General features: G+C 53.3%; 1 protein-coding gene across 5 annotated transcripts in view; it reads right to left on the bottom strand.

Moving 5' to 3' along the window:
• The window catches only part of Evl (Enah/Vasp-like), a 112,516-nt gene that overhangs the window by 34,387 nt on the left and 52,054 nt on the right, over positions 1-26,075 (bottom strand). For all 5 annotated transcript variants that reach the window (XM_048799320.1, XM_048799319.1, XM_048799322.1 and 2 more), the window contains exons 2-3: positions 13,145-13,313; positions 5,121-5,298 (exon numbers count right to left, since the gene is read on the bottom strand). In XM_048799320.1, coding sequence (XP_048655277.1) covers positions 5,121-5,298; positions 13,145-13,279 — 313 coding nt within the window. In that variant the 5' untranslated portion in view covers positions 13,280-13,313. The remainder of the gene's footprint in view (positions 1-5,120; positions 5,299-13,144; positions 13,314-26,075) is intronic.

The following is a 26,075-nucleotide window of genomic DNA, read 5'->3' as shown; positions in this document are numbered from 1 at the left end:
TAGAGAGTGAGGTCCAGAAGACCCCAAGAACAGGTCTTCTGACCCTAGAGTGTGGGTACCTCATCCTCCTGGCCTGCAGAGGTGCTCATCACCTCAGAAGCTTTCTGGCCCCTCTGCTTGGGGTTTCTAAGGAGGTCCCTCAGGTAGGTGTGACTGATGACATACTGGCACTGGGTGTTTGGCTCAGTCCCCAGCCCTTCTTCTTCCTTGAGGCCGTGGGGTAGGGTGGGACGTTCTAACTGTCACGGTTGGCTTCCTGAAGCAATCTAGGCTTCTAGCCACCAGTGCCTCATTAACTGACAAGACAACACCCTTTGGCTCCAGAAATTCCAAGGGTCTTAGAAGCTCCTGTGTCAGGAAGAGGGGGCTAAGACCAAACATCGTAACACAGGGTGCTTCCGTCACTCCTGCCGCCCAGGAACTTAGGTGGCTTTCTGTGCCAGGAGGTGGGCAGGGGCCCGACCTGCATCCCACCAGGTTTCAGCAGGTTGCAGGACAGTGTGGGTAGACCGTGGGGAAACTGTCCTTTCCAATTTCAATCCTGGATCCAAATTCATATAATATTTATTTAAACATTTTTGATTGTGAATTATTAGCCCATGGACTAAGCTGAATATTTTACTTAGAGATCTGGATCTTCAAATATCCATGTAAATTTTACCCATAATTTGTCAAAGTAACAGTCAAAGAGGATCATACAATGAGTAAACATCCCAGTGGACAGAAGGCCTGGGCGACACACCGTGTGGGCTGCGTGCTCAGAACAAAGACCGGCTCCCTCAGGGCCTATGGCTGAAGAGAGACCCTGCTCCTGGGAGGTGCTTGGTCCCTCAGGAAGTGAGGAAGAGCCTCCCGTCAGGCTCCTGGCAGCGCCTGCAGGGGAACTAGCCTCTGTCCAGTCTAGACCATGTGCACCAACCCACGATCCATCAGGCAGGAAGGACCTGCAGAGGTCTAGCTCTAGTCCAAATCTCCCTTTCAAAGATGTGCCCGTCTAAGGCCCACAGAGAAGTGACGTGTCGCAGATGGAGCCGTGACGTCGGTGCCATCATTCAACAGCACGCAGAGGAGCCGTCTCCCGAGACTCTGGACTATGAGCTGACGCTGAGAAGAGAAGGGACTGCAGGCGGGAGGGACCTGACCTGGGCGCTGGGCCTGGAAGGTGTGCTCCCAGCAGCGGAGGGAGGAGCTTTCTGGAGCTAGATTCTGCACTTCAACAACTGACAACTAGGCAGGCCACTCGCCCTGAGGCCAGCGAGGGGTAGAACGCTGCCAGGAGCCAGGCTCACTGTCCCACAGGAACCCTGGCCCTCGAGGTGAGGACTGCCAGGGGCCGTGGGCATGGCCCAGGAGCAGCAGCAGGAGGAGGAGCTAGGTGGCCTTCCCCTGACCACGGGGCCGCACAGGTACAGGGAAGCAAGGGATTTCAAACAAGGCCCTAACCTTCTGTCCCGCTGAAGATTCTGGCAGGCACAGCCGTTTTGGATCCTAGGACCCCACCTGAATAAGTGGTCACAGCAGCTGGCCCGCCCACCCACTGGAAATGCAAGCCAAGCAGTAAGTGCTTCAGAGTCTAAGGAAGTTTGTCCTTATCCCAAGAAGGCCTGCAGCTGCTGGGCTGGCCTCCCCAGGCCGCTTGGTTGGTGGGAGCCTGTCCTCAAGAAGGGTGGGGAAGGGGCACGTAGAGAAGTGTGCTGGCAGAAACAAAATCCAGGCTGCGGAGCGAAGGCCTCGCTGCCACTGCCATCGTCACCATCTCGCATTCCACGAGGCCAACAGGCCCCGAGTTCCACCCCAGCCTGTGCCCCAACCATGCCTGTCACGCCTTGCCTTGTCACCCAGCACCCAGGAAAGCTGGGTCGCGTGGTCTGTTGTCATGCTCTGTAGAGTGGACCCGCTGTGGGGCCCAGGTGGCTGCCCCCATAGCTACAGGCCCGGAGCCAACGCCCACGAGGAGCTCAGGAGAGAGCGCCCTTGTCCCAGACGATCTCCGATGCCTGTCTTTGTAGCAAAGTCCCAGGAAGCCAGAGACTGAGCCACTGAGATGTTCCTGAGTGCACAGCTGCCTGGGACCCGTGGAGCCCTGAGGCTGCTCCCATACTGCTGCCTTCCACAGGGAACTGAACCACCAGGGTCCTCGACGGCCATCTCTCTGGTCTGTTTCATTTTTACCGGATAAATTAGGTTCCCCAGGTTGGGCCTGAAGTTGAAGAACTCATTGCCATAGGAAGATAGATTTTGTGGTCACCAAGTAAAAATGTCATAAAACCAGATCTTTCCAGGGTCAAATGTCTGAGTGTCTCTTCCATGTAAGAAGTTAAGCAGCAGAAAAATTACTTCATTGTACCATCCCTATTCCAGAATAATGTTAGGCCTCCTGGCCAGCAGTGGGTTCACTGTGGAGAGGCAGAAAGGAAGAAAGGAGAGCCCACGGAAGTGTGGCCAGGGCCCCGGCAGCACACAGGTGGTAAATCATATGGGCCAGAGAGTTGTGGGTTGGAGTTCCAGCTAATGCTGTGGCTGTGGCTACAGGATGTCCCTGCCCTCTCTGCACCTCAGCTTCCTAGTTTGGAGAACAACAGGGTGTTATCTGGGTGTCATCTGCCGCAGGCAGAGAGCACCAAATTCAAGACCTCGGTCCAGAGGCATCTGAGGAGTAGCCTTGGAAGGCCCGGGAGCCAGCGCGTGCCTGAGTGAGATTCCATGGTACAGGCAGAGGCATGGAGTGGGGGCGGGCAGGCACCACCTGGCCCTGCACCCTCTACACGACTCTGGAAAGTGGGACTCAAGACCCCATGTTATAAACAACTGTATGATCCCACACATCTGCACACTGTATGATCATATGAAGCCCCAAACACCACAAAGCTCTGCCAAGCGGAGGTGGACTTTGTATTGCCTCAGCCAGGCAAAGGTGCTCAGGACACTTTCCACCAGGTCAGGCAGCGGGTCCTGGGGTACACACTTGTAAAAGCCCATCAAGCTGTGTACATCCCAACTGTTCTAAGGAGGCCACAGCCAGCCGAAAGAGAATGGACACCACGACTCCTCAAGAAGATTTCCAGTCAGGCCACGGTCAACCAACCACATCCAACACCTAACTTGGCTCTGATCTGCCCCAGCAGACGTTCATTCAACCCACAGCAGCACAGGAAGCCTGGGTTTTGCATCTGACTCACTACCTGACAAGGCTAAGTGACGTCCTCCTGGTGGGTCATGACCCTTATCTGGAAACAAGGGTGGGATTGCCTGATTTACTTATGATGCACTCAATTTAATAAAACAACTAGTAGTTTATTTAATTTAAGCACTTGCTTTGAAAGAAGAAGAATGTGACTAATTTAAGCCCCCCCCCACCCCGCTCCATCCCGGGGCAGGGAGGTAAGTTCAGATCAGGAACACGAAACTCGGCTCACTCCACCACAAAGCTCAAGGCTCTTGGGTGAAAACAAGACAGTCTCATTAACACTTTTTTTTTTTTTTTTTGGTGCCTACAATGCTTCAGGCCTGCGCCCGCCACTCAACACTGCTGTATCTGGGAAGCTCCTTCCGACACACCCCAAGTTCTAGGCAGAAAACCTGCACACCTCTGGGCCTGCCTCGGCAGGGGGCACACTCTATAAGCACCTGCTTCGAGAGCTACTCCAGGAGGCATGCCCAACTCGGCCTTCATTAAGCTATAAAACTCGCCAAGGGTTCAACTGGGCGCAGAGCTCCACCACATCAGCCCAGGCGATACCAAGCACCAGAAGCACCGCATCTCCCACTTCCCTCCTCAGTTCCGGTAGCAGCAGCAACAATAACGAAGGATACTAATGCCAATAGTACTAATTTTGAGTGATAAAATGTGCCAAGCGGACTGCTAAGAGTTTACGAGCTAGCTTGTTCACAGGTAAAAACAACCCTATCTGTCCTGGTTTTACAGATAGGGACACCGAGGCACAGAATACCAAGTAAGTTGCCCTGGGATTCCTCAGAGAGCACGTGGCAGAACCAGACTCAGGTTCCTAACAACCAAGCTCGAGAGGGAGGACCTTAGATGATTGCAGGCCCTGTCGAGGCTATCCCAACGTCCGGCGAGGCCTCAGCCCTCCCTCTGAAGCTACTGTCATGTGTCCAGGGAAAGCCACACACGGTCTCGCATCCTTGCGTTACCTTCTCTGTGTGCCAGCTCTGCTCCACCGTCCGTGCCAGGCCCTCCCCTGTGCTGTCCTGCAGGGGCGCAGGGCTGTTCTCGGTACAGGTCCCGCCCTCCCAGTTTCCTTGCAGCCTCTTCCCTACCTGCCCCAGGCCCAGGCCTTCCTCAGCCCCTGTGCTGCAGCTCCTCTGCCTGGGACGCCCACACACACCTGTCTGGAGAAGTCCTGACCCCTCACCACTCCAGCCTAGATGTCACCACTGCTGTTGAAGCCTCCCTCAGTGACCCACATGGGAAAAGTCACCCACTGCTGTTGGTCTGCTCCCCAAGTGTCCTGCACGTAGCCTTATTAGAGTACATACTGCAATTTCAGGTTTATGAACTCCCGGAGAGGTGCCTTGAGGGAGGAGTTCTTATCTCTTCTGCCCCACCAGTTTCTTGCACTCAGTAAGTATTTAGCAAATGTTTGTTAAACATATGGATAATTGAATTCACGAATAAATTATTGATTGTTCTCTCCCGTTCCTGTCAAAGATGTGCTCTAGAATATGGAAGTAGGATGGCCAACATAAGACAGATCTGGACATGCAGCTTTGGCAGCATGGAAGTACAAGCATGTATCTCACAGATGGCAAAAAGATACATGCACATCTGTAATCCCAGGCTCGGGAAGCTGAGGCAGGAGGATGGCAAGTTCGAGGCCAGCCTCAGCAACTTACTGGGGCCTAAGCAACTTAGTGAGACTCTGTCTCAAAATAAAATATAAAAAGGGCTGGGGAGATGGCTCAGTGGGTTTAACCCCCAGCACCCCCCAAAATACCCTCTCATTCTTCCCTCCTTTACATAGTTAATATCTCTACACCTAGAGTCAGACCGCAAGTTTCTCTGAGGACTCACGTGACGTCACTCCATGGAGCAGCAGCACCAGATACAGGAAGGACAAGAGGGGTCTCAGCACCAGGCTGAGGCCGAGCCCACTTACCTCCCTCCTGGGAATTCATGATGTTCAGGGCAAACAGCATGGCGTTGGAGAACGTGGTCGCCTCTTCCTTACTTGCAAAGTTCAAGCCGTAGACCTGGCGGGCGTCGCGCCACTGGTGGAAGGTTGGCGTTGCCTGGTTGTACTTCAGCCCTTTCACGATGGAGTAGTTGATCACAACCTGGGGAGGAGGAGACGTGTTGTCAATGACACGCGGGTGACTGGAGGGAGCTGTAGGGTGCTAGGAGACCGTGTCCCCAGACCCAGGCACAGGAGAGGAGCTGAGTGGAGGAGCGTGACAGCACACGTCAGGCCAGGTCTGTAGCACAGGGAGGGCTGAGCAGCTCTGTTCCAAGAAACACTTAAGCTGTGCCGCCAGCCCCAGAGGCAGGCTGGGTCCTCAGGCCCTGCCCTTCAAGGTGCCAAGCAAGGTGTGCACTGCACCTCTCTGGGGCTGTTTCTCCAGTTACAAAGCAGGGATGATGACCTTGGCTTTGCTGTCCCTGTGGGGTTGGTCTGAGGATCACCCTGCACTGGGTATATTATCTATGCCTAATTTGTGTCTTCTAGACATGGAGTGCCTTACGGGCACTGTCTTCTATAATTCATATTTCTCCTCCCACAGCCCTCTGCCTACTGTCGGGTACTTAGAAAGCATTAATGAGTAATTAGTTTAAAGGAGAATTTTGAAATGTTACAAAGATACACAGCATTGCTAATGAATTTATTATTATTATTTTTGGTACTGGGGTTGAACTCAGGGGCACTCAAACACTGAGCCACATCCCCAGCCCTATTTTGTATTTTTCATTTATAGACATGGTCTCCCTGAGTTGCTTAGCACCTTCCTTTTGCTGAGGCTGGCTTTGAACTTGCGATCCTCCTGCCTCAGCCTCCCAAGCCCCTGAGATTATAGGTGTGTGCCACTGCAACCAGCCTATGTTTCTTATTAATCAATCGACAAGCATCACTTGACTTCCAGGAGCAATGGCAGGGTCAGCAGGGAAAGACACAAAGGAGACAGACAGAAGCCAGACCTGCGGGGCTAGCAGCAGGGACTCAACGGTGAACTGCCTGGTCCCTGAGCTTCTGCTCCTTAGACATTTGGAAGAGAAGTATCTCAAGTACTTCAGGACTCTGTTTAGTAAGATGCACTCAGTGAGGCCATGGGGGGTGGAAAGGCACTGCGGGCTGGAGCTGCCATCTGTCTCCTGACCCTGTAGCTCTGAGTCACGTGGCCTAACACCATGGAACTTGCATCTCAGCTACTCTCCCAATGCAGGAGGATCGCAGTCCCAGGCCAGCCTGGGCAGCTCAGTGAGACCCATCTCAAAATAAAAAGGGCTAGGGATGTGGCTCTGTGGTACAGCACCCCTGGTTTGATCCCTAGTACCACACACACATGCACACGCACACACACAATTACATATGTGAAGTCTTGCACAGGTGAGGGCACACAGTGGGCTGTTATAATCAAGGTTCCTATAAATCAAGAATGCAGGCAGAGTCTAGATGAGTCAGGACAGCCACCATCGGGCACCTGACAGCAGGGTTTTGCTTTAGGAGTGGTGTGAGATGCTTCTCGGATCTGGTGAGGCTTTGAGCTCCAGGTCCTGTGACTGAGGTTGACAACTGCTCTCTGCACCAAGCCCCTGCAGGACGGTGAGCTCAGGAAGAGGTCTGAGGGGCCAAAGGGACATAGCTAAGGAGCCTTGGGCACCACGAGGACCCTGGCATGTCGCTCTCCTTATTGCTCCCACCACTGCACTGCTGGGAAGGGAGACGTTGAGCTCGGCCAGTGCGGGCAACGTCTGGATGGGTGCTCCTCCGTCTTGGCCAGGTGGGAGGTGGGCTTGGTCTTCCTGAGCAAGCAGTGGGAGGGTGGGAGAGCACACACACTAAGCCAGCCCAGGAAGGCAGTTGTCACACTCGTTACATACTGACGACAGATGTTTCCAGCCATGTCTGTGCCGGGCTCCTGCCTGGCTCTCTAGTGGTGCTCTTTGCACCAGGAGTACAGATTCACGTGTCTATACAGCTGAGCCAACAGGACGGAACTGAGTGACAGTGTAGTTCTGGGTCAGCAGGAGGCCCCCTGCAGTACATGCATCAAAGAACTACAAAGTGAAGGTATCTGCGAGAGCTCTTAAGGTCAGGGACACCTTGACGGAGCAGTGGCCAGGGTGTGGGTGGGACAGCTGGCTCCCTGAGTCTGGGTTGAACTCCATGCTCAGCTTTCTGTTTTTATATCTCTTCAGTGGACATTAGCAAAGGGAGCTGGCCACAGGAAACTGTGGGAGAAGTTCTAGAAACTACAGTATAGAAGAACGTTGAGTGATAACAAAGGAAGTCTAAAGAAGAGTCTCCCAGGCATTGTGACGGCTGCCTCCAGCTAGTGGAGGGGAGGCTGTGGGAAGTGAGGCTTAGCCTCCTAGGGTGTGACTTCTCTGGCTGGCTACCTTCTTAGTGGGGAGACCCAGGAGGAGGTTGGTGCCCCCCCCAGAATACAGAGAAATCACTGAAAGGAGTTCACTAGGATTATGAATTCAATCCTCTCTTTTTGTACCTGGGAGGTTGAGGCCGGGCAGAATGAGTGACTGTGCCTGGTTGTAGGTAAGCGATCGGGAGGACTGGACTGGAAGGTGGGCCTGCAGCCTGGGACAGGGAGCGGCCTCCAGCACCAGTAGGATGGATTGACACTTCTTCCAAGAATCCCCTCTGGTCTTACCCTGACCTCAGGAGACTTGCAGGCTGGATCTGGCTGCAGGACGTTCAGGGGACTAGATTGGGAGGGGCCATGGTGCCTTCCTCGGGGACACATCCCTGCTCTGTAGTTCTCAGGGTCCTGGGTGACACATGCTGGCCTCTGACTCCAAGCTCTTGGACCAGCCATTGTCGTTGGATCTATACATGGAGACTATAGGCTCCCTACCAGTGCTTCCAGCTGCCATCTACCCACATCCCAAATCCTCAAGTACTTTGGAGACAGTTAATGTACTGGGGACGAGAAAAGCAAAGGGTTTTCAAAGGGTTTGGGTTAAGATCCTGGTTTTACTGCTTTTCAATTCAGTAACTCTGGACATGGTGTGTCAGTCTCCTCATGTATCAATGAAGTGCTCTCATAAACAACACTCCCTGGGTACCCTCGAGAACATGCATTTCTACAGTTAGGGTTAGGGGACATCCCTAGGAGCAGAACCGCTAGAAGGGAATGGCCATTTTAAAACTTATTTTGACTTTTTGAAAATACATTTCTAAACGCCTCTAAAGAAGGATAGTCCAATGCAGTGTGTTTTGGATACACATGTCGGTGACACACACACATCACTTGACTGTCTGTAAGGAGGAGAGGTCCTGTGTGTCCAAGGGCCAGACAGACCTGATTGCTGGCTCCGCCATCTCAGTACCCGCCTGGTGCTTCCACTGCTCTACTGGCTCTGCTTGGAATGTCGTGGGACCTTGCTGGACACTGCACTGGGGCAGGTCCACGTTTGGTTATTGAAGTTTCATTGAATGTCCCTCTCCAGACACTGCCCTGCAGAGATAACCACATTTCTGACTTCTGTCACCTTCAGTAACTTTTGCCTGTTCTTCATAGAAATGGATTTGTATGGTGCATATTCTTTTGTTTTTGACTTCTTTCACTCCACACAATGTCTGAGGTCCATCCATGTTATCACCTATATCAGCATTTGATTTTTTTTTTTTTTTAAGTACCAAGGACTGAACACAGGGATGGAACCACTGAGCTTTGTCCCCAGAGTTTTTATTTTATTTTGAGACTAGATCTTGCTAAGTTTCTGAGTCTGACCTTGAACTTGCGACCTCTTGCCTCAGCCTCCTGTGGCATTCAATTCTTTTTGATTGCTACATACATTCCATTTTGAACCACAAATAACTTCTCCATTTTCCTGTAGGTGGGCTCTTGGATACTTTCCAGCTCTTAATGTCATGAAGAAGACTGCTATGAATATTTGCAACCTGTCTTGTGGTGGACACAGGCACTCATTTCTCTTGCGTTTGTACCAGGGGGAGGGGTTATATGGCAGGTGTGTATTTACTTAATTTAAGTAGGTTCAATCAAATAATTTTCAAAGCAGCTGCTCCCCTCCCAGCAGCAATACAGGACCAGGTGCTCGGCCCTTGGCACTGCCTGTCTCCTCGGTCCTAGCTTCTTGGTGTGTGTGGTGCTGTCACTACAGTTTCCTCCCTTTGTCCCTTTGCTGGGCTGGAACTCAGGGCCTCGCACGTGCTGGGCGCCCCCTCTACCGCTGAGCAATGCTCCCTCACTGGAGTTTCCACCTGGACGCCCCTGCTGAGCGGCCAGAGGCGACCTTCACACGCACCCGTGTTTCTTCTGTCCTACTGCTCTCAAGGAATCCTCCTTCAGTTGGTTTTTTTTTTTTTTTGCTCAATTTTGAAAGAAATATCTGTCTCTCACTAATTCACAGGAGTTCTACATGACCTCTCTGTCTCATTTAAACATACACATTGCGAGTGTCTTCTCCCCACCTGTGGTTTACCTCTTAGTACAGTTTTTTTTAAACGAAGAGAATGTCTCAATTTTAATGAAGTCCAACAACAATTTTTCTTCTACAGTCAATGTTTCTGGTGTCATATTCGAGAAGTTTGCCTTCTACAACGTCATGCAGTTTCCCTGCATTTTGTTCTAAAATGCAAATCTTTAGTGCAAATCTGTCATTCATGCAAATCTAAAATGTAAATCTTTACTGACTGACTTGTCACCCTTTTGTGATGAGGTCTCACCATGTTGCCAGGCTAGTCTCCTACTCCTGGGCTCTGGCGGCTCCTGCCTTGCCCCGAGTGACAGGGACCGCAGGGTCAGCCTGTGCCAGCTTGCTGTTAATCCTTTTTAATTGGAGAATTGTGTCAGGGGCCAGCACGAGGTCTGTTTTGGTCAATGTTTTGTGTGCACTTGAGAAGACCGTATATTGTCGAGCTGTTGGCTGTGGTTTCTACAAATATAAATTAGGTCAAGTTTTCTACGCCTTTGCTAATTTCTACTGCCCACTACTGTACAGCTCACTACTTGGAGGTATGATTAGATTCTTTCCATATGTTCCTGAATTGGTCTATTTCTCGGAACCTGTAGATCAGCCCATTCTTGTTTTCTATATTTCGAACATATCGTACCAGATGCATAGAAATTTTGGGTTGCTCTAACTCTCCTTTCAATTGACCCTTTTATGATGAAAAAGGTCAGTCTTTCTCTTTAGTAATTCCTGTTGGCTTGGGATCTATTTTATGCTAGGTTAATCAACTTTTACACCAGCTTATTTTGGTTAAATGTTTATAAAGGTTATTTTTCTACTCTTTTACCTTTTCTCCTCTATCAGCTTTATTTTAAAATTCATTTTCTAAGACTTGGCAGGACTTATCTGGATGGGGCTGGGGGTTTGGCTCGGTGGTAGAGCACTCGCCTAGCGAGCTCAAGGCCCTGGGTTCAACCTGCAAAATAAAAAAAAAGACTCATCTGGATCCTTGTTGAAGATCAGCTTCTTTTAGAATGTTGCACTTCCTGAATAGGAGCCCATAATCAGAGTGCTTGCTTGGATTTTATTTTGGGGGTGTGTAGGAGTAAGGGGGACTGCCTCTCCTAGTCTTTTCAAGGAAGTCCTGCAACTCTAAATACTGTCTAATAGGTTTCTGAAGCCTCTGAGTAAAATTAGTCAAGAGCTCTTTACAAAACAAGCTGTTGGTGGAGAACTATCTTCTTGACCCTATATATTTACTTGCATTCTATCCATGGATAGAATGTTCTTCTCAGAATCTTACTGTAAGGCAGCTGGCCTCAGGGGCTGGCAGTACAATACTTCACGTCTCCCAACAGTGTGTTTGTGAATTAGTCTGTTTTTCATTACTATAGTGAAATACCTGAGGGAGTCTAACTTTATAAAGAAAAAAGGTTTATTTATATCATAGTCTTGGAGGCTCACAGGGCCATAGCTGGTGACAGCCTCCTTGCCAGCAAAGTCCCACGATGGTGTAGGGCATCGCATGGCAAGAGACAGGGAGCCTTTGAGTGTGCCCCTTCCTGTCCCATTCAATTCAGTCATGGGGACTCTGCCCTTATCCAATCCTAGTCACCTCGCCAAGGCCCCATCTCTAAACACCACTGTTGGATTAATTAATATCTCCTTCCTAAGGATGAGAATTAAATTCCAACCTGTGAACCCCTGGGGGACACCCAAATCTACAAACCACGCAGCTCATAAGCAGGCTCTTCCTCTGACGGAGTCAGATCCTGTCTGTGAGAGTGTCCCTGCTGGCTCTGGCTCTGGGCAGGTATGAAAGGCGAGATTCCCCTCCACGCGCACCCTCGAGGTGTGGGAAAGGTGCACAGCCTCCTCGTCAGGCCTCCCCAGGTGGAGGCGCTGCTGCACACTTCACCCAGCTTCCAGACCTGTCACAGGCAGATGCCCTTCCTTGGGGCCTAAAGTTGCCCCAACATTCAGGGTGGGGTCTGGGCAACTCTGAGTAGAAGGCCTGTGCCTCTCTTCTCTGGACTCCGCCTCAACCAGGCCACTCTAACTTCCTTCACACTGCCCTAGGACTCAGCCCGAGAACTCAGGACATGTTTGTGGCCCCACTCAGTGCTAACTAACGGTCCCCTAGGCGTCCACTCTCCTGTGAGGAGGCAGAGAGGTGCGGAGGACCCCCGGACAAGTGCATCTGGGATTCAGGGAACCCAGCTCTCCAGGCTGGGCCCTTCCCAGCACACCATGCTGTCTTCACAGCGGGCCTTGGGAGCAACCCAGAGGCATGAGGGCATCAAGACTTGTCACAGTAGAAGCCACCGTGTCTGGAGCAGACCCTAGAGCTGTACCGGGTAATGGACCTTACGTCAGTGGGCCTCTCAGCCTCCATTACCTCCTTACATAATGGGCCTCTCAGCCAGGTGATTCTACCTCATTGTCCAGCTCCCATGGGGTGACGTGGAAATCTGTGCCATGTTATGGTTGTCACCATAATTGGGGCCAAGAGTGCTATATACCCTGTAACCTGTGACACAGTGTCTTTATAAGGCAGATCCAGAACCAGTGAGTAGGAAGAACAGGGAAGCAGCTTCTAGAGTGTTTCTGGGAATACCTTCATGCCATAAAGGTTCACAACAAAGGAGAGGGCTGCCCGGACCACCTCATGTCGGGCCTCGAGGTGGGGATGCCCCTTGTAGCCACAGAAACCCAACAGGGCTGTTTTGTCATGGAGACCCATTCAACAGGCAGCACACTAAAAGCAGAACCCCAAAAGTTCCTGTTCTCTTTCCTAACTGCTAACGCTGTGCTTCTTTGGGCCACAGTTGGCAGCCCTTTGCTCCACTGGCCAGAGCTTGCCCTGCAGAGGCTGCCCGAGTCCCTGCTTTAGCGGAGTTTCTCATGGCTGCTGAAAGCCCGCATCTGTGAGCTCCCAACTTACAGCTGGGGACGCGCAGTCGGCCTCCGAGGAGACAGGAGAGAGGGCAGGGCACACGTCAAGTCGCGTGGGTAAGCCAACAGCCCACATCTGCAGGTCTCGACTTCAGTCTGCATCGTGTCACACAGGGCGTGGGACACGGGAATCACCTTGCATTCACACAGTATTTACCAGGCGCACTCACAAAAGACTCATCTGATTGGCCCATGATATACCATCAGGGAGAAATAGTCCCATTCTCCACGCATCTCAATACTCTTTCCAAAGTAAGGTGTAAGACTGCTAAACCAACAATCGGAACAGCTGCCTTCCATATGTTTATGAAGCGCAGGGTAACCGTGCTCTGTATTTTTCAAAGCTTTTTCACATCTACTATTCTATTCTAATCACACAATGACACGGTGAAGAAGGCAGGGTGAAATCACTATCTGCTCATGAAAGTCAGGGGAGTCTGCCTAAGGCCTCATTGGCTGGAGTGCAAGGCTGCAGAGGCAGAATGTGAACCCAGAGCCTCTGGTTCCAAATATTGACCTTTTGCTTTCTGGTCTCTTCCCCGGGGGCGAGGAGTTGGCGCTCAGGCTGGGGCCACTCACCTGCTGGTCCTGTAGCTTGACTCCGACGACCCTAAAGCTGTTGCTGGCAGTGTTGTGGTAGATGTTGATGCGGCTGAATCCCTGCTGGCCAGGCTTGATGGGCACCCACTTCTTACTGGTGTCGTCGTAGACCATCACGGAGGCCCGGGCTTGGCAGATGCTCTGTTCACTGCAGAACAAGAAAGACCCGACGCGTCAGCCTCAACTCTAGTGGATGGGCGCTGGCTCTGCCTTTTTCTGGAACTGAGGCTACTTGCCATAGGCCTTCTAACTGCCAAACTTGTAGCTGTGTGTGGAAGGGCTGCCCTGGAGGTGATAAGTCCCATTCTTAAAAGGCCACGCGGAGTGAACAGCAGGTTCTGAGCCCAAACTACGAATAGGTGGAAAAGATGCCCAGCTTTGCTTTCAGGGAAAAGGCACTGGAACCTCTTGAGAGGAATTACTATTACAACTTGCCAGCCACCTACAGTATTCTAGGTACTGCACGAAACAAGGCAACGCACTGAAGCACCTACACTTGACAACTTCAACAGTAGCTACCTATTACCCCTGTTTTTCAAAGAAAAGAGTGGCCCAGAGGCTGAGGGAGATGTATACAAGTCCACACAGGTGTTCAGTGATGAATTTGGGATTCCCAACCAGTTCTGTCTGACCCTAGAGCACAGAACACGGAGAATTCTTTGCAACATCCAATGTGATGGGATAGCATTAGAGACACCACGAAGACAATGAAGGGGTTGGGTAATCTAAAGAGTGGGTGATAAATCAAAACAGGCCGGTGGCTGCACTTCCCTTTGCTGAAGGCATTACCTACAAGGCCACCTCTTCAGTCCAGAGTGATCTGTAAATCCAGGGAAGAAGCAGAAGCAGCCCCTGCAGGGTACATGCTAACACTAAAATTGGGACACAAAAATGCTCTTCCCTTCAGAGCCCCCGGCTCCTCACTACCAACAGCCCAAGATCTTGAATGCAGTTCCAGCCTCGCGCACAGCAGGATCCCCAAATTCAAGATGTGTGAAAGGTAGGCTGAGGACAGCAGGAAGTGGCAATTATCAGAAATGCCGCATAAAGACAACGAGGCCTGTAAGGAAACCTGGAGCCCAAGGACTCGGGAGCAGTAACAGGAGGAAAGCAGGACAATGATAATGGCGGAGAGACAGTGGTCAAGAAATAAGCCACATCCCGTCCCCTTCATAATCATATTTAAGAAGGAGGGGAACAAAAACATTTGGGAAAGATCTCTCCCCCTAACCCTGTAGCTACTGGGTAACAAAAGTAAAGTTTTAAAAAACAGATTGGTCTTCAGCGACTTGGAACCTGTTGGGTCGGATCCTAAGTGTCCCAGAGGACTGGGCTTCCTGGGACGTGCTCGTTGCTCAGATTGAGGATGATGGGGAGTATGGATTTTTATGATCTTAACACCACCTCTGGGCATCCAACTGAACTCTGTGTGCGCTTGATGGGCTCCACCCTGCTGGCTCCTCACTGTGGTCTGGGGCGGCTGTCCATCCCCTGGGCAGGCCTGTGCTGGGGCTTGGTGTGGCTGGCAGCTATGCTGGGACAGAGCAGCCGGGGTTTTGGTCTGTGGTGAGCCACATCCTTTTCCATGACTCATCCTTCATCCCGCCAACACTAAAGGGACAGCACCTACGTTTCTGTGCCTCGAGCTTGGAACACTGTACCCTCTGAGAGAGCTGGGTTAGGAGGAGCTGCCACCTGGTAGTTAAGTCTCTGGGCATGAGGTCTAGTAGAAATCAGAGCAAACCATCATGCACGCTGTCACTCAGACCTGGATGAGTCTCTCAACACAAACCACCTGTGAGCCGAGTTATGGGATCAGCTCTGTCACTTACTGCCATTGATACACCCTGGTGCTCACGGGGATTGGGGGAAGAGGGGATATTTTCCAGATACTTCTCAGGGACTGGAGCCACCCATAGACGCAGCAAAGTATCAGCCAATAAAACATGCCTGCATCGTCATGATGATCTGAGCTGGATCCCAGCTGCACTGCTTCTGATGTGAACCAAAGCCCGGTGATGACTGGGGGCGGGGGAACCGTGTGATAGGGCGATGCCTCTGAGGGTCCCTGTGTGCTGCCGTGGAAGTGGCTTTGACCTCCTTTAGGAGAACCTGTCATGGGAGCAGAGCCGACCTATGGTCCCTGGTGTATACATCAAGGCCGTGTGTTCCCCAGGCCCCTCCAGCTACTGACCAACATGGCAGGGGGACCATGTTGGCACATGCTTGCCCAACAGGGTGTGGGGACGGCCCATGAGCCTGGATTTTCTCAGGGCTGTGCTGTGGTCCGAGAGGGCTCTGCTCTCCCTCCTGCCCTCTTCCTTCACAGACCTCACCCCGGATCCCCGCTTGACGCTCTGCTGCCCATTCCTGCTCCCTCCACCCTCCACCAGGCTCTCCCAGAAAATCCTCTACACGCCAACTATCTGCATAGCCTTGGCACTGCTTCCTTCACGCACTGTGACGGTGCAGGCCCCGTGAGGCCAGGCGCACATCTGCCTCATTCTCTGTTGTGCATAGCCAGTGCTTGATAAATGCTCACTGGAGACTCAGTGCTGAGAAGGACCCTAGATGATCTAAGCCTGTTGATGACCGGTGACACCAAGCCTGTGAGCAACGGGGACAGACTGCTTTCCCCAGCAGCCCCTGTGTCACATGGCCTTGGTTCAGAGCATCTTCCTGGCCTGGGTGACACTCTGCTCCCTGCTCTGCAGAGTTGCAGAGGGTGTTCTGCTGCACAACTAAAGGAATGCCTTGGCTCCTCTGTGACCATCCCCACGATGCTGCCGGTCCCTTTGCCATCCCTGTGACTCTTCTCTGTCAAGTGCCTCACGTGGCATGTTCTCCTCTAGGGTCTGGGTCCTAAAGCTGGTGTGGCATTTGGGCCTTGGTCTGACAAGCAGAGGCTGGTGAGTGAAGAATGAGGGGGGAAGGCCAGCCCTGCCCCCGGGAGCTCCCAGCCGGCAGGGCAGGGAGCCAGGGCACCTTCCTGCAGAAAGCGCTGTGTGGGCTTCACGAGGGAGACAATCCAGGAAGCAGATGTGGGACTCTAGGTGGAGGAGACAGGCAGCCTGGACAGGGTACCACGTGGCACGCAGAGCCGCAGGCCCCCGTGGGGGCGGAGCGTACCTGGGGTCCCCCCATACCTTTCAGGGTGTTAGGAGCACAGACGATGGAAATGGAGTGTTGTACTGGGCTGCCACCTAATAGGTGCTCAAATAGCAGTGACTGTTATAGTTATTGCAATTATAGCCACAGGTTCCTTTTTTTTTCCTGTTGTTTTTAACGCTTTAGGTTCAAATTAAACTTGTGGTTAACCAAAACCCCTGGGTGCCCCCATCTGATGAGTGTTGAATGTTTCTGCTTATTTCATGGCCACTAACAGATCTGAACACAAGGGAAGGCACATTTATTCCACTCACGTCTGTCTTGCTAGCTTGGGCTTATTACCCCTCCAGTTTTTGTTTTGGTTTGGCGACTCGTGGTGGCTATCCAGCCCGTGGCTGCCTGGGCTCTGTGGCTCCAAGTACCTCCCCTGGTGAAACCCAAACTGCAGTGCACGTGTTCTGCAGCATCATGGTACATGCGAAAAGAGTGAGCTGCTTTTTGAAAGCACATATGTACAAAGTTCTCTTTACTAAATAAAAGGCTACTTCCTTGTCCTTCCCAATGGGACCATGTCCCTAGGACTTTGTGGACCTGGCCACGGTGCCCGCCTTCCTCGGCTCTGCAAAGGAGAGCAAGGCTGCTGCTCCCAGGCCTAGATCTCCCACAGGACGCTCCTACGTAAGCAAACAAGTGGTCAGGTGCTGGGACCTCTCCAGCACCTCTCCAGGGTGTTGTCAGTGAGGCGGAAGGTGGATGGACTCCCTCAGGAGCTCATGGGCTGCTCAGAGTGGCCGGCCTAACTGATTCTCCTCTTAGGAGAAGACTCTAGAACAGCAGCCTGACTCCCTCCCCACAATGGGCTTTGGCACAGGTGTCTGTGGGCCTGCCGCTTCCCTGCAGCAGCAGGAGATAGATCCAGCAGTCAGCTGCACTCTGTCCACTCGGAGGAGAAATGCTGTGTGACTGTGGGCCTGGTTTCCTCATACTGAGGACCTTGCTGACCTTGGAGGTTCCCAGACAAGTAAGCACGCCCTGAGCTCTGCTAAGGAGCCCACACTGGGCCAGAGGGGAGCAGGCTTGGTCTCTGTCCTAAGTTGGGTGACTTTCTTTTTTAGGCCACAGAACGCTTTGGAATAAGTTGAAATATTCCACTTACAAGGAACAAAGGTGACACATCCTGTGTGTTCTGCACACAACTCTGAGCCTAACTGTGGATCAACTTAGGACAGAGACCAAGCCTGCTCCCCTCTGGCCCCGTGTGGGCTCCTTAGCAGAGCTCAGGGCGTGCTTACTTGTCTGGGAACCTCCAAGGTCAGCAAGGTCCTCAGGAGATTTCCTATCTCAACATAAGAAATCACTGAAGCAGTTGGAGGTAAGACTAACGGATAGAAAGCTCACGGCACACACCCGGGTGAGAGCCACCTGCAGTCGGCCTGTCTCTTGCTCTCAGAGCCTAGAAAAGTGCAGGTTCCACACCCTGCCACCTATGGGACGCTGGCCCTACCACTCTGGTGGCCAGGAACAAGGTTTCTGAAGTCCTCGAGGCTCGCCTGGGCACTCCATCTGAGCCCGCTCTATCCGAGCACAGCTGACCTGGGGCCCTCTGCTCTGTGAACCTCTTCAGAGCACCTGCTACAAGAGCAAGGGCAACAGACAATCCAGAGTGGAGAGACCTGCTGGAAAACACGAGGCCGGGGCTGAGCCTGAGAGGCCACGGGACTTGCCCACTGGAGAGAGCTGGCTTTTGCCCGGGCCACACACTTCTCAGTTTGTCCTGCTTCTTGGTGTCTGTCCCACTGGACTGAGAGCTCTTCGAAGGCGGAGGCTCTGCCACATTCCCTTGGTAAACTCAGTCTTTACGGGGTGCAGGCACGAGTAGCTGTTGGACAAGGGACTCCAGGAGGGGAAAAAGCAGCGCATCTGCGCTCATGTGCCCAGGGGACGTCCCTCTTGCAACGCCCCACAGTCCATTCTCACAGTGAGCAGCTGCCAGCTACCAGCAGGTGTCACAGATACCATCAGCACTTGGTGTCACCACCAACTGGGACGGAAGTCAGAACCACAACACCGATGGAGGCCCACTGTGCAAAGCAGGGCTGCTGGGGCTGCGGCTCCAGGTACCTCTCAGCTGGGCCAGGCCAAGCCCAGGGACAGAGAGCTGTGGGGAGGCTGACCACAGTGTAACCTCTCTCTGAGGCCTCGGGGAGTGCAGGCTGCCCTTCTCTGCTCCCCGGGAGGGTTCTCTTAGGGCCACACTCTTAGGTGCTTGGGTCTCTTACTGGTTCCCCCAGAAGAGCACAATGGTCCTGTCAGCCGATGCCCTGACTTGGCTGCTCCTTCATACAGCTCACCCCCTGTGCTGGGGACTCAACTTGTCTCCCCACCAGCACTAGCATCTGCCCATGACCGAGGGGCATTCTGGAGGAGGGGCATTCAGCGCCAAAGACAGACAGTCCCAGCCAGTCCTCGGGGGTGCACCTGCCAAGCCCTGCGAGCTGACATGAGCTGGTGCCCACCGAGCTCCCAGCAGCTCCTCGGCCCCTCTGCTTTGCCCCAAGCTCCTGCTCTACATCCTCCTTCACTCCCAAGCCCCCACTGGACCTGGCTTCTGTCCTGAGGTCACACTGAAACAGCTCCAAAGGTTGCCCCGACCCTGCTCTGGAATCGATCACCACTGGTGACACCTAATCCTCATTTTGGAAAACCTCTCCTGACCAACTCAGTCGTCCACTCCCTGGCACCTCCATTGACCTCAGAGTCCTCCCAGCCTGCTCAGAGCCTTCTCCCCACTCACTTCAACATCGAGGGTCCTGAAGCTGGGCCCAGGAAAGGCCTCGCTAGACTAAGTCCTGCGGAGTGGTTCGAGAACGTGGCTGTGCACACGCTGGCACCAGCCACAGCAGCCCGCTCCAAGGGGCTGCTCCAGAGTCACTCTCAAGGCTCGGCTTTCCCACATGCGCCCTGCTTAGCTCCTTCCTCTTCCCATTGTTCTCAGAACCGCGTGCTGCAAGGCTCAGAGAGTCGCTCCTGGGGCGCTCTCACTCCACTGCAGCAGAGCCTAACGCCAGGGCCCGGGTCTCCCTGTTAACACACACTCTGGCTGATTCCGCAGCAAGCAGTCCGGGACGAGAACCTCGCCTTCAGACCGCGCTCTTTCACCCCCAGAAGAGTTTACCTGATCGCCAGTGTGTTGGCGTCCCTCCGCTGACCCATCTGATCCCAGCCCTCTTTCTAAACTAGGAACCACATCTCCAGCTTCTAGACCTGCCTCGGAGAACTCCAAACCCAACTTATGCAAGCAGGAAGCATTCTTCCCACCATTCCCTGGTTCAGAAAATGGACCCCCAACCCCTGTCCCAAGGTCCCATCTGAAACCTGAAAGTCACTCAATCACTGTCCTGTGCCTCGCCCTCTGTGACAAACAGGCCACCCACTGGACTCTTTCTTTCCTACAGTGCTGAGGATGCAACCTGGGCCATCTATACCCTAGGCAAATACTCCACCATGGAGCTGTGCCCAGCCCCAAAGGACTTCTTAAGCTCTCTCCTCTCTGCCCGTCTGTGGTCACTGCCTCAGTCCTGGCTGTCTCTCATTGGATGTCATGATGGGTTCCTGCTGACCCTCCTGCCTCCAATTCCAAGTCTCCTGACCCCCTTTTGCAGTGTCACCAGAGGTGTTCATCAAAGGCACACCAGATGTATCTCTGCCCTCACTGGGAGCTCTGCCCCTCCCAGGCTTTGACTCATACAAGCTGCTCAACGCCTCTGCTGTCTCCCTGTCTGCATCTCACCTTAGCTACCCAATCTCTCCTTCCTCTTTCCTCATCTTCCTGGGAGGTGTGTGGAGGACTCAAAGGCTTGCAGGTGGAGCTCAGCACGGGGAGTGTGGTCAGCTCCCTGCTCCTGCAGCCCTCGGGCTCCCCACCTTCCCCTGCAGAGCCTAGTCTTGTGGAGATACGCAGGGCCTTAACAGACACGGTCCCTCATGGCCTCTCTGCCCCAGATCATGCTGTTCCTTCTGCCCAGACACTTCCTCCAGCCTCGCTATGGGTAGCTCCAAACCCCAGAGCTGCAGATATGCTACCTCTTTTAGAATGGGAACCGAGTGCTAGAGGAGGGAGCGTGCTGGGCCTGGGGGAGGAGTGCCCATCTTTAGGGCTAACGCAACATCAGTGATTTACACACAAGGCAGTGCTCGGAGCAGTCCGTGTGCTCAGGAGTTCTCTGCCCCTGGCCTGCTCCGAGGTCCCGTGCGCTTCTCACCAGTTTCAAGATTTCAGGAAACCTCTTTAGAGCCCATCTGCCTCCAGAGACCATAAGCTCCTGGCTGCATCTGAGCCATCGGAGCCACCAGAGCCCAAGTGGGCTGCTGCCTGACTTGACAGGCCAGGGCCTAGTAGGTGGTGGAGGAACTCAGAAGTGGTGAATGGGGGCCCTGGAGACAAGTGCACCTGAGCAGGCTGTGGGCCCCCTGTGGAGTCCGGATTTGTTCACTGCCTTCTCAGGAGAGAGGAGGGAGGGAGCCTCTGGGCTGGAGCAAGGCGGGCCTGGCAGCTGGCTGCAGTCGAGCCAGGACAAGGACCTGGATCAGGAGGCAGGAGCCTCTTCTTTGCAAATGCCAGCCTCCCTCTCCAAAGCACCTCTTGTGATAGTTTGGTAGCCCTCTCCTGGGACAGCCTGTGTGATTTCGTGAGAGCTCAAGACAGCCACCTCGAGGTCCCTGCTCCACTTAGCCCACTTCACACTAGGGGACTTGTCTGAAGTCACACTCCTCCACTGTCTTGGACTTGCCCTTTCTCCAACTCTTCCCTGGTCCCTTGTGACACAGTGCCAGCTTGGCTCCTCTCCAGAATGCTCCTTTTCTGACCACTGTCTTTCCCAAGGACAGCAGCAGAGAGACAGCACTGGAGGGAGTCTGCTCGGCTGGTGGGGCACAGGGAGGCCTGGCATAGCCCACAGAGGCCATCGCGCAGAGACCGGGAAGTGAGGCTGGCTGTGCCCTCGGGGGAGGAAGGTGAGGCTCTGCAGGAGGAAGGTGCTGAGCCTCTGGACTAGCTCCTGAATCTGCTGGAGATCCAATAAGACTGAGGAAATAAGTGGGAGAGCAGTGGACCTGACATGATTGGTGCCCGGCTGACACCATGTTGAATAAGGAAAACGAAACGCCAAAGCTGCACGCGGTGAGCCCTCCGTGGAGTTCGCCTGGAGCCGCCCTGTGAGCGCCATGCAGCCATGGCTACCTCAGATTCTTTTAGCCCCTCAGGAGAAAAACAAGGTGGCAGGTCCCTCCTGGGCCCGGAGAAGCACTCTCCCTCTGGGGGCCCGTCTTTGGGGAGCGTCCCAGGACCACTAGGAGTATTGCCAAGATCCAAAGGAGGGACAGTGGACCACCCCCAGGCCTCGCTGTGGGCAGTCTCCACACCCTTGCACCTGTACCCTCCTGCAGCTCTCCTCACCTGTCACCTCCAGGGAGAGCAACTCCTGGACCCCAGGAAAAGCAGGCCGATGCTCCCTGCTGGCCCCTCCCCTTCACTCTGCCCAACATGCACGTCCTGTTTATCCCTCCCCCTCGGACTCAGCAGGAGAGCGAGGCAGGCTGACTTCTGTTTGCTTTGTGAAGTTCTGTTTATCACTGCGGCTGCAGTTACTGGGACCCCAGGATGGCTCAGTAAAAATCTGAATAACACTGGCTTGTACACTTGCTGAACTCTGCTGAGTGTTATTTGTTGGCAATCAAGGATTTCTGGAGTGGGACAGGGGACCATGACTCACTTGGGCTCCGGTCACCTCTGCTTTCTCTTGGTCTGTTTCTACATTCATTGAAAAACAAACCAAGCAAACACGCACTTACTGAGCATCGAATGTATACCGAATGCATTCCCAGGCTCAGGGCTTAAAAGAAACCCAACTATCTGTTGAATACAAGATGTGGTCTGTCGTGAGTGCACATTCAGAGTCACTCTGCTAGGAGTCCTCTGAGGTGCTCGCAAGGCGAACCACCAGGGCAAGAAAGGCCCATTCATTCCACCAGGGGCTCCAGGGAGGCTGCCAGGAGGACACAGACTTTTCAAGGAGGGAGTGACCCTTCAAGGAAAAGGGAGGTGTCAGCAAAGGCACAAGGCTGGGGGTGGGTGAGTGCCGCCTCCCAGGTCACCATTGGTGGCAATGTTCTTTCCCACACCTACTCCAGGGGAAGGAGGAAACCTGCTCCATGCCAGGATGTCCCAATGCAGCCATTGAGAGACAGACACCTGGAGTCCCAGCAGTGCCCAGCTGACAAGCAGCCCGCGGGGATTGTTTCAGATGGTGGAGATAGGCTGGGAGGGCACCTGCCCAGCGTCAGCCGCTGAGAGGCTGACACGCAGACACGCTTGGCCACACATCCTCCTGCACAGGGGCTTTCTCACTCCACTAGGCAAAGCAGAAAACCAACTCCCACTTTTCAAAAAATTATTTTGAAGCAGTTTTCCCTTCAGCTTTCTAGTTGAAGAATTTCAAACGTACAGAAATGTACACTCTTGTCCCAACATTTTGCCATATGTGACTTAGATATTTCTTTTTTTTTTTTTTTTTTGCCCCCTAGATTATCTGAAAGTAAGCTGCAGATATGATGGTTCAGTCCTGGGTTCTTGACAATGTTGTTTAAAATAACAAGGTTCTGGCTAGGGGTGTGCCTCAGTGGGAGAGTACCTGCCTACCATGCACAAGGCCCTGGGCTCTATCCCCAGCACTGAAAAATATTTTTTTATTTTTAGTCATGTGAGGTTGGCGAATACAATATCCTTATCACACCAAAGGGAATCAATAATTTCTTAACAAATCTAATACAGAGGTCACTTACATTCCTGAGAATGTTTCTGATGACTTGGACCAGGCCCCACCCCTGCACAGCCCACAGTTGTGCTATCTGTTAACTCTTTTTAAAAAAAGATAGGATTTGGGTTATTTTGCGGGGGAAGGTACTGGGGATTGAATCCAAAGGTGCTTTACCACTGAGCTATACCCCAGGCCTTTTTAGTTTTGGGGACAGGGACACTTTACTGGCATTCCTGAGGCCACCAGATAGCATCTCTTTATATATGTTAATGCCACCTGCATTAACCATTGTCCCTCAAAGGTCCCCAGGTGGTGGGACCTAAGAGGTGGGCCTAGGGTCACTGGGGGTGTGCCCTTGAAAGATACGCTGGGACCAGGGTCTCTTCCTCTCAGTCTTTTTCTGCTGCCTGGCTCATGGTGGTTTGCTCCACCCATACTGCCACCATGATGCGCTGCCCTTGCCAGGGCCCAGAGTAAAGGGGCTGCCCACCTGGGATGGGAACCTTCACAACTGTGAGCTAAACAACCATTTTCTCTTTATGAGTTGATCGCATCAAATATTTGTTACAGTCATGAGATTGGCGAATACAACCACGTTTGAGAGTAAAATGAGAACATATCAGTGTACATTTTGCTAGCTGACAACATCAAAACGCGTCATTGTATCGGGAAAGTTCCACTGGGTGTTTACGGGGTAAGAGCATAAAAGGCAAAAGAAGTCTCAGTATCACTATATGGTTTTGACTCAGAAGCCAAAAAGGTCAGTTTCCTGACTGAATTTAGAGAACGGCTACAGACAGCACCGAACACAGTGGATTAGATCTGCATGCATCACCACGGAGACTGCGTGCCTGAGCCTTGTTTTGGTGAATGTGAGACATTAAGAGAGGCTTTGGGTGACTGTGCCTGCATCCTGCGTCTGGACCATTCATCCCCTCTTCCAGCCACTGGAGGGAGAAAAGGATCATCCACACGTTTGCCTCTTCTCCCTAGGGCCACGTCCTGGGCGCACACGCAGCTACTCCTCCCCCCTGTGACACGAGTGGAATCGGACACAAGTCCTTCCTCAGTGAGTGAGTGACGTGACCGAAGGTGATGCGTACCTTGGGAAAACCCAAAGCATGATAGACAATAGGGGCCGGGTGGGTGGGACCTCCTGTCGCTCCCACGGGCAACGGTCACTTTTGCTGTGTCTCCTGCGGTCATACCCTGCTATCAGCAGGTTCCTGCTTAGGTCAGCCTTGTCCAACTGGCGTGCACTGGGGTCTGTTCTTAGAGCGCTCCACGCCCCTGCTCCGGCTGGCTGACTCTCCAACGGCCGAGTCGAGCTCCTCATTGTGGTAAAGGAGCCCCCCCCAGACTTGGGGTTTCCCTCGCCCACTTCAGATCCATCAGGAAGTCCTGCAGCCATCCCTCCCAAGTCCACATCCGGCTTCCCGTCTCCACCTATGTTAGACGTAGGCTCTCCTCTCACCCATATGGGCTCCATTGGGAAGTCCTGCAGGCACCCCCCAAGTCCTGTATCTGGCTCCCTCTCTCCCCCTCGCCACCATCACCTCTTTCTGGATGGCTGGGCAGCCTCCCAGGAGGGCTTCCTGCCTCTGTTCTTGTCACACTGTGACCGTCATTCACACAATGGTCAGAGAGATGGTCCTCGGGCTGCTCCTGGAGTCTTTCCCTGTGCCAAGACCCTCCCATGTCTTCCCCACGTGACTTGATCCAAGGCCTCGCACTGCGGCTGCGCCATCAGGCTGCCGACTCTCTGCCCTTCTCTTCCCACTCTCCCCTTGACCCATGGCACCAGCTTCCTATTCCTCTTGTGACCCTTGAGACCATCAGGTTGTTCTCATCTCAGGCCACTTGCTGCCTGCCCCCACTCCTGCCCAGGCTGCCTGTGTCCTCACTGAGGGACAGTCAAGGGGCAGGCCAGTCTTCCTGTACCACTGGCTCTGCTTGAGCTCTTATCTTCCTTAATGGGCGCCCACCCCAGCAACTTTGAGGACGAGACTATCCACTTGGCTCATCACCTAGAGCCCAGCACCTAGAGCAGCCCTGGCTGACCAGACACCTGCTCGGTTCCCTTTTTAAAAACATGTTCCCTATCCTTTGAAGTTCGCCTGGGAGTCCACTCTCCCGGGAGTGTCTCCTGGCCACCAGCTCCTGCATGCTCTACTCTTCCTGCCATGCTGCTTGGTCCTCCCCCAGGCCCTCCTCTCCTCTGTGAGTGCATCCCCCTCTCCCCAGGGCAGAGGCCAGCGCTGGCTCCTGTGTAGAGCAGGGAGCGTGGCATCTGGAGCGGGAGGCGTGAGCCAGGCCTGGGCCCCTCACTCACTGGCTGTTTCTGGTCCAGCTCCTCTCTCCCTCTTTGCCTAGAAACAGAAATGCACTGTGGGCAGTATTTGTGAAGAAGTCAGGCACTGCCGACCGCCATGAGGCCACACTGGGGAGCAGATGGCTGCGTCTGTGGGAACAACAGCTGCACACGGCCTTTCCCAGGTACAATCCACTGCCACGACAAGCCCCTGGCTGCCTTCAGGAGGATGGCCCTGGAATCTCAGACCTGGCCCAGGCAGGCTGCTACCTGTTCATCTGCAGGCCCAGGCTTCTTTCTAGAATCTTCCACTCTCCCCAAGTTGCCTATGTGTGCTCTCTCCCCTCCCTATGAAGAGGACACACCACCTCTTTGGCTCTGCTGGGATCTGGTGTTCACTCCTCCTTCACATGTCCCTGTGCATGACAGGGATCTTTAGGCCATGTTCTTCTGCTGGTCTGTCAATGTCAGTTTACTTCAGAGGTGCAGCTACAAAGCCTGGGAGGGAAGGGTGCTCCTCCCCAAGCTTGCTCCCTTCGGGACTCTTGTGAGAATCATCACAGTACTCTGTGTGCTGCCATGTGCTCGCGAGAGTTCTGGCTCCCAACACTTGCTGGGGTGCTCGGGAGTGTTTCCTGAGGGAGGGGTGCCAGAGCTGGGGCCCACAAGGTGCATC

This window comes from Marmota marmota, unplaced genomic scaffold (assembly GCF_001458135.2).
Source record: "Marmota marmota marmota unplaced genomic scaffold, marMar, whole genome shotgun sequence".
NCBI lineage: Eukaryota > Metazoa > Chordata > Mammalia > Rodentia > Sciuridae > Marmota > Marmota marmota.
This window is presented reverse-complemented; position numbering and strand designations above follow the sequence as displayed.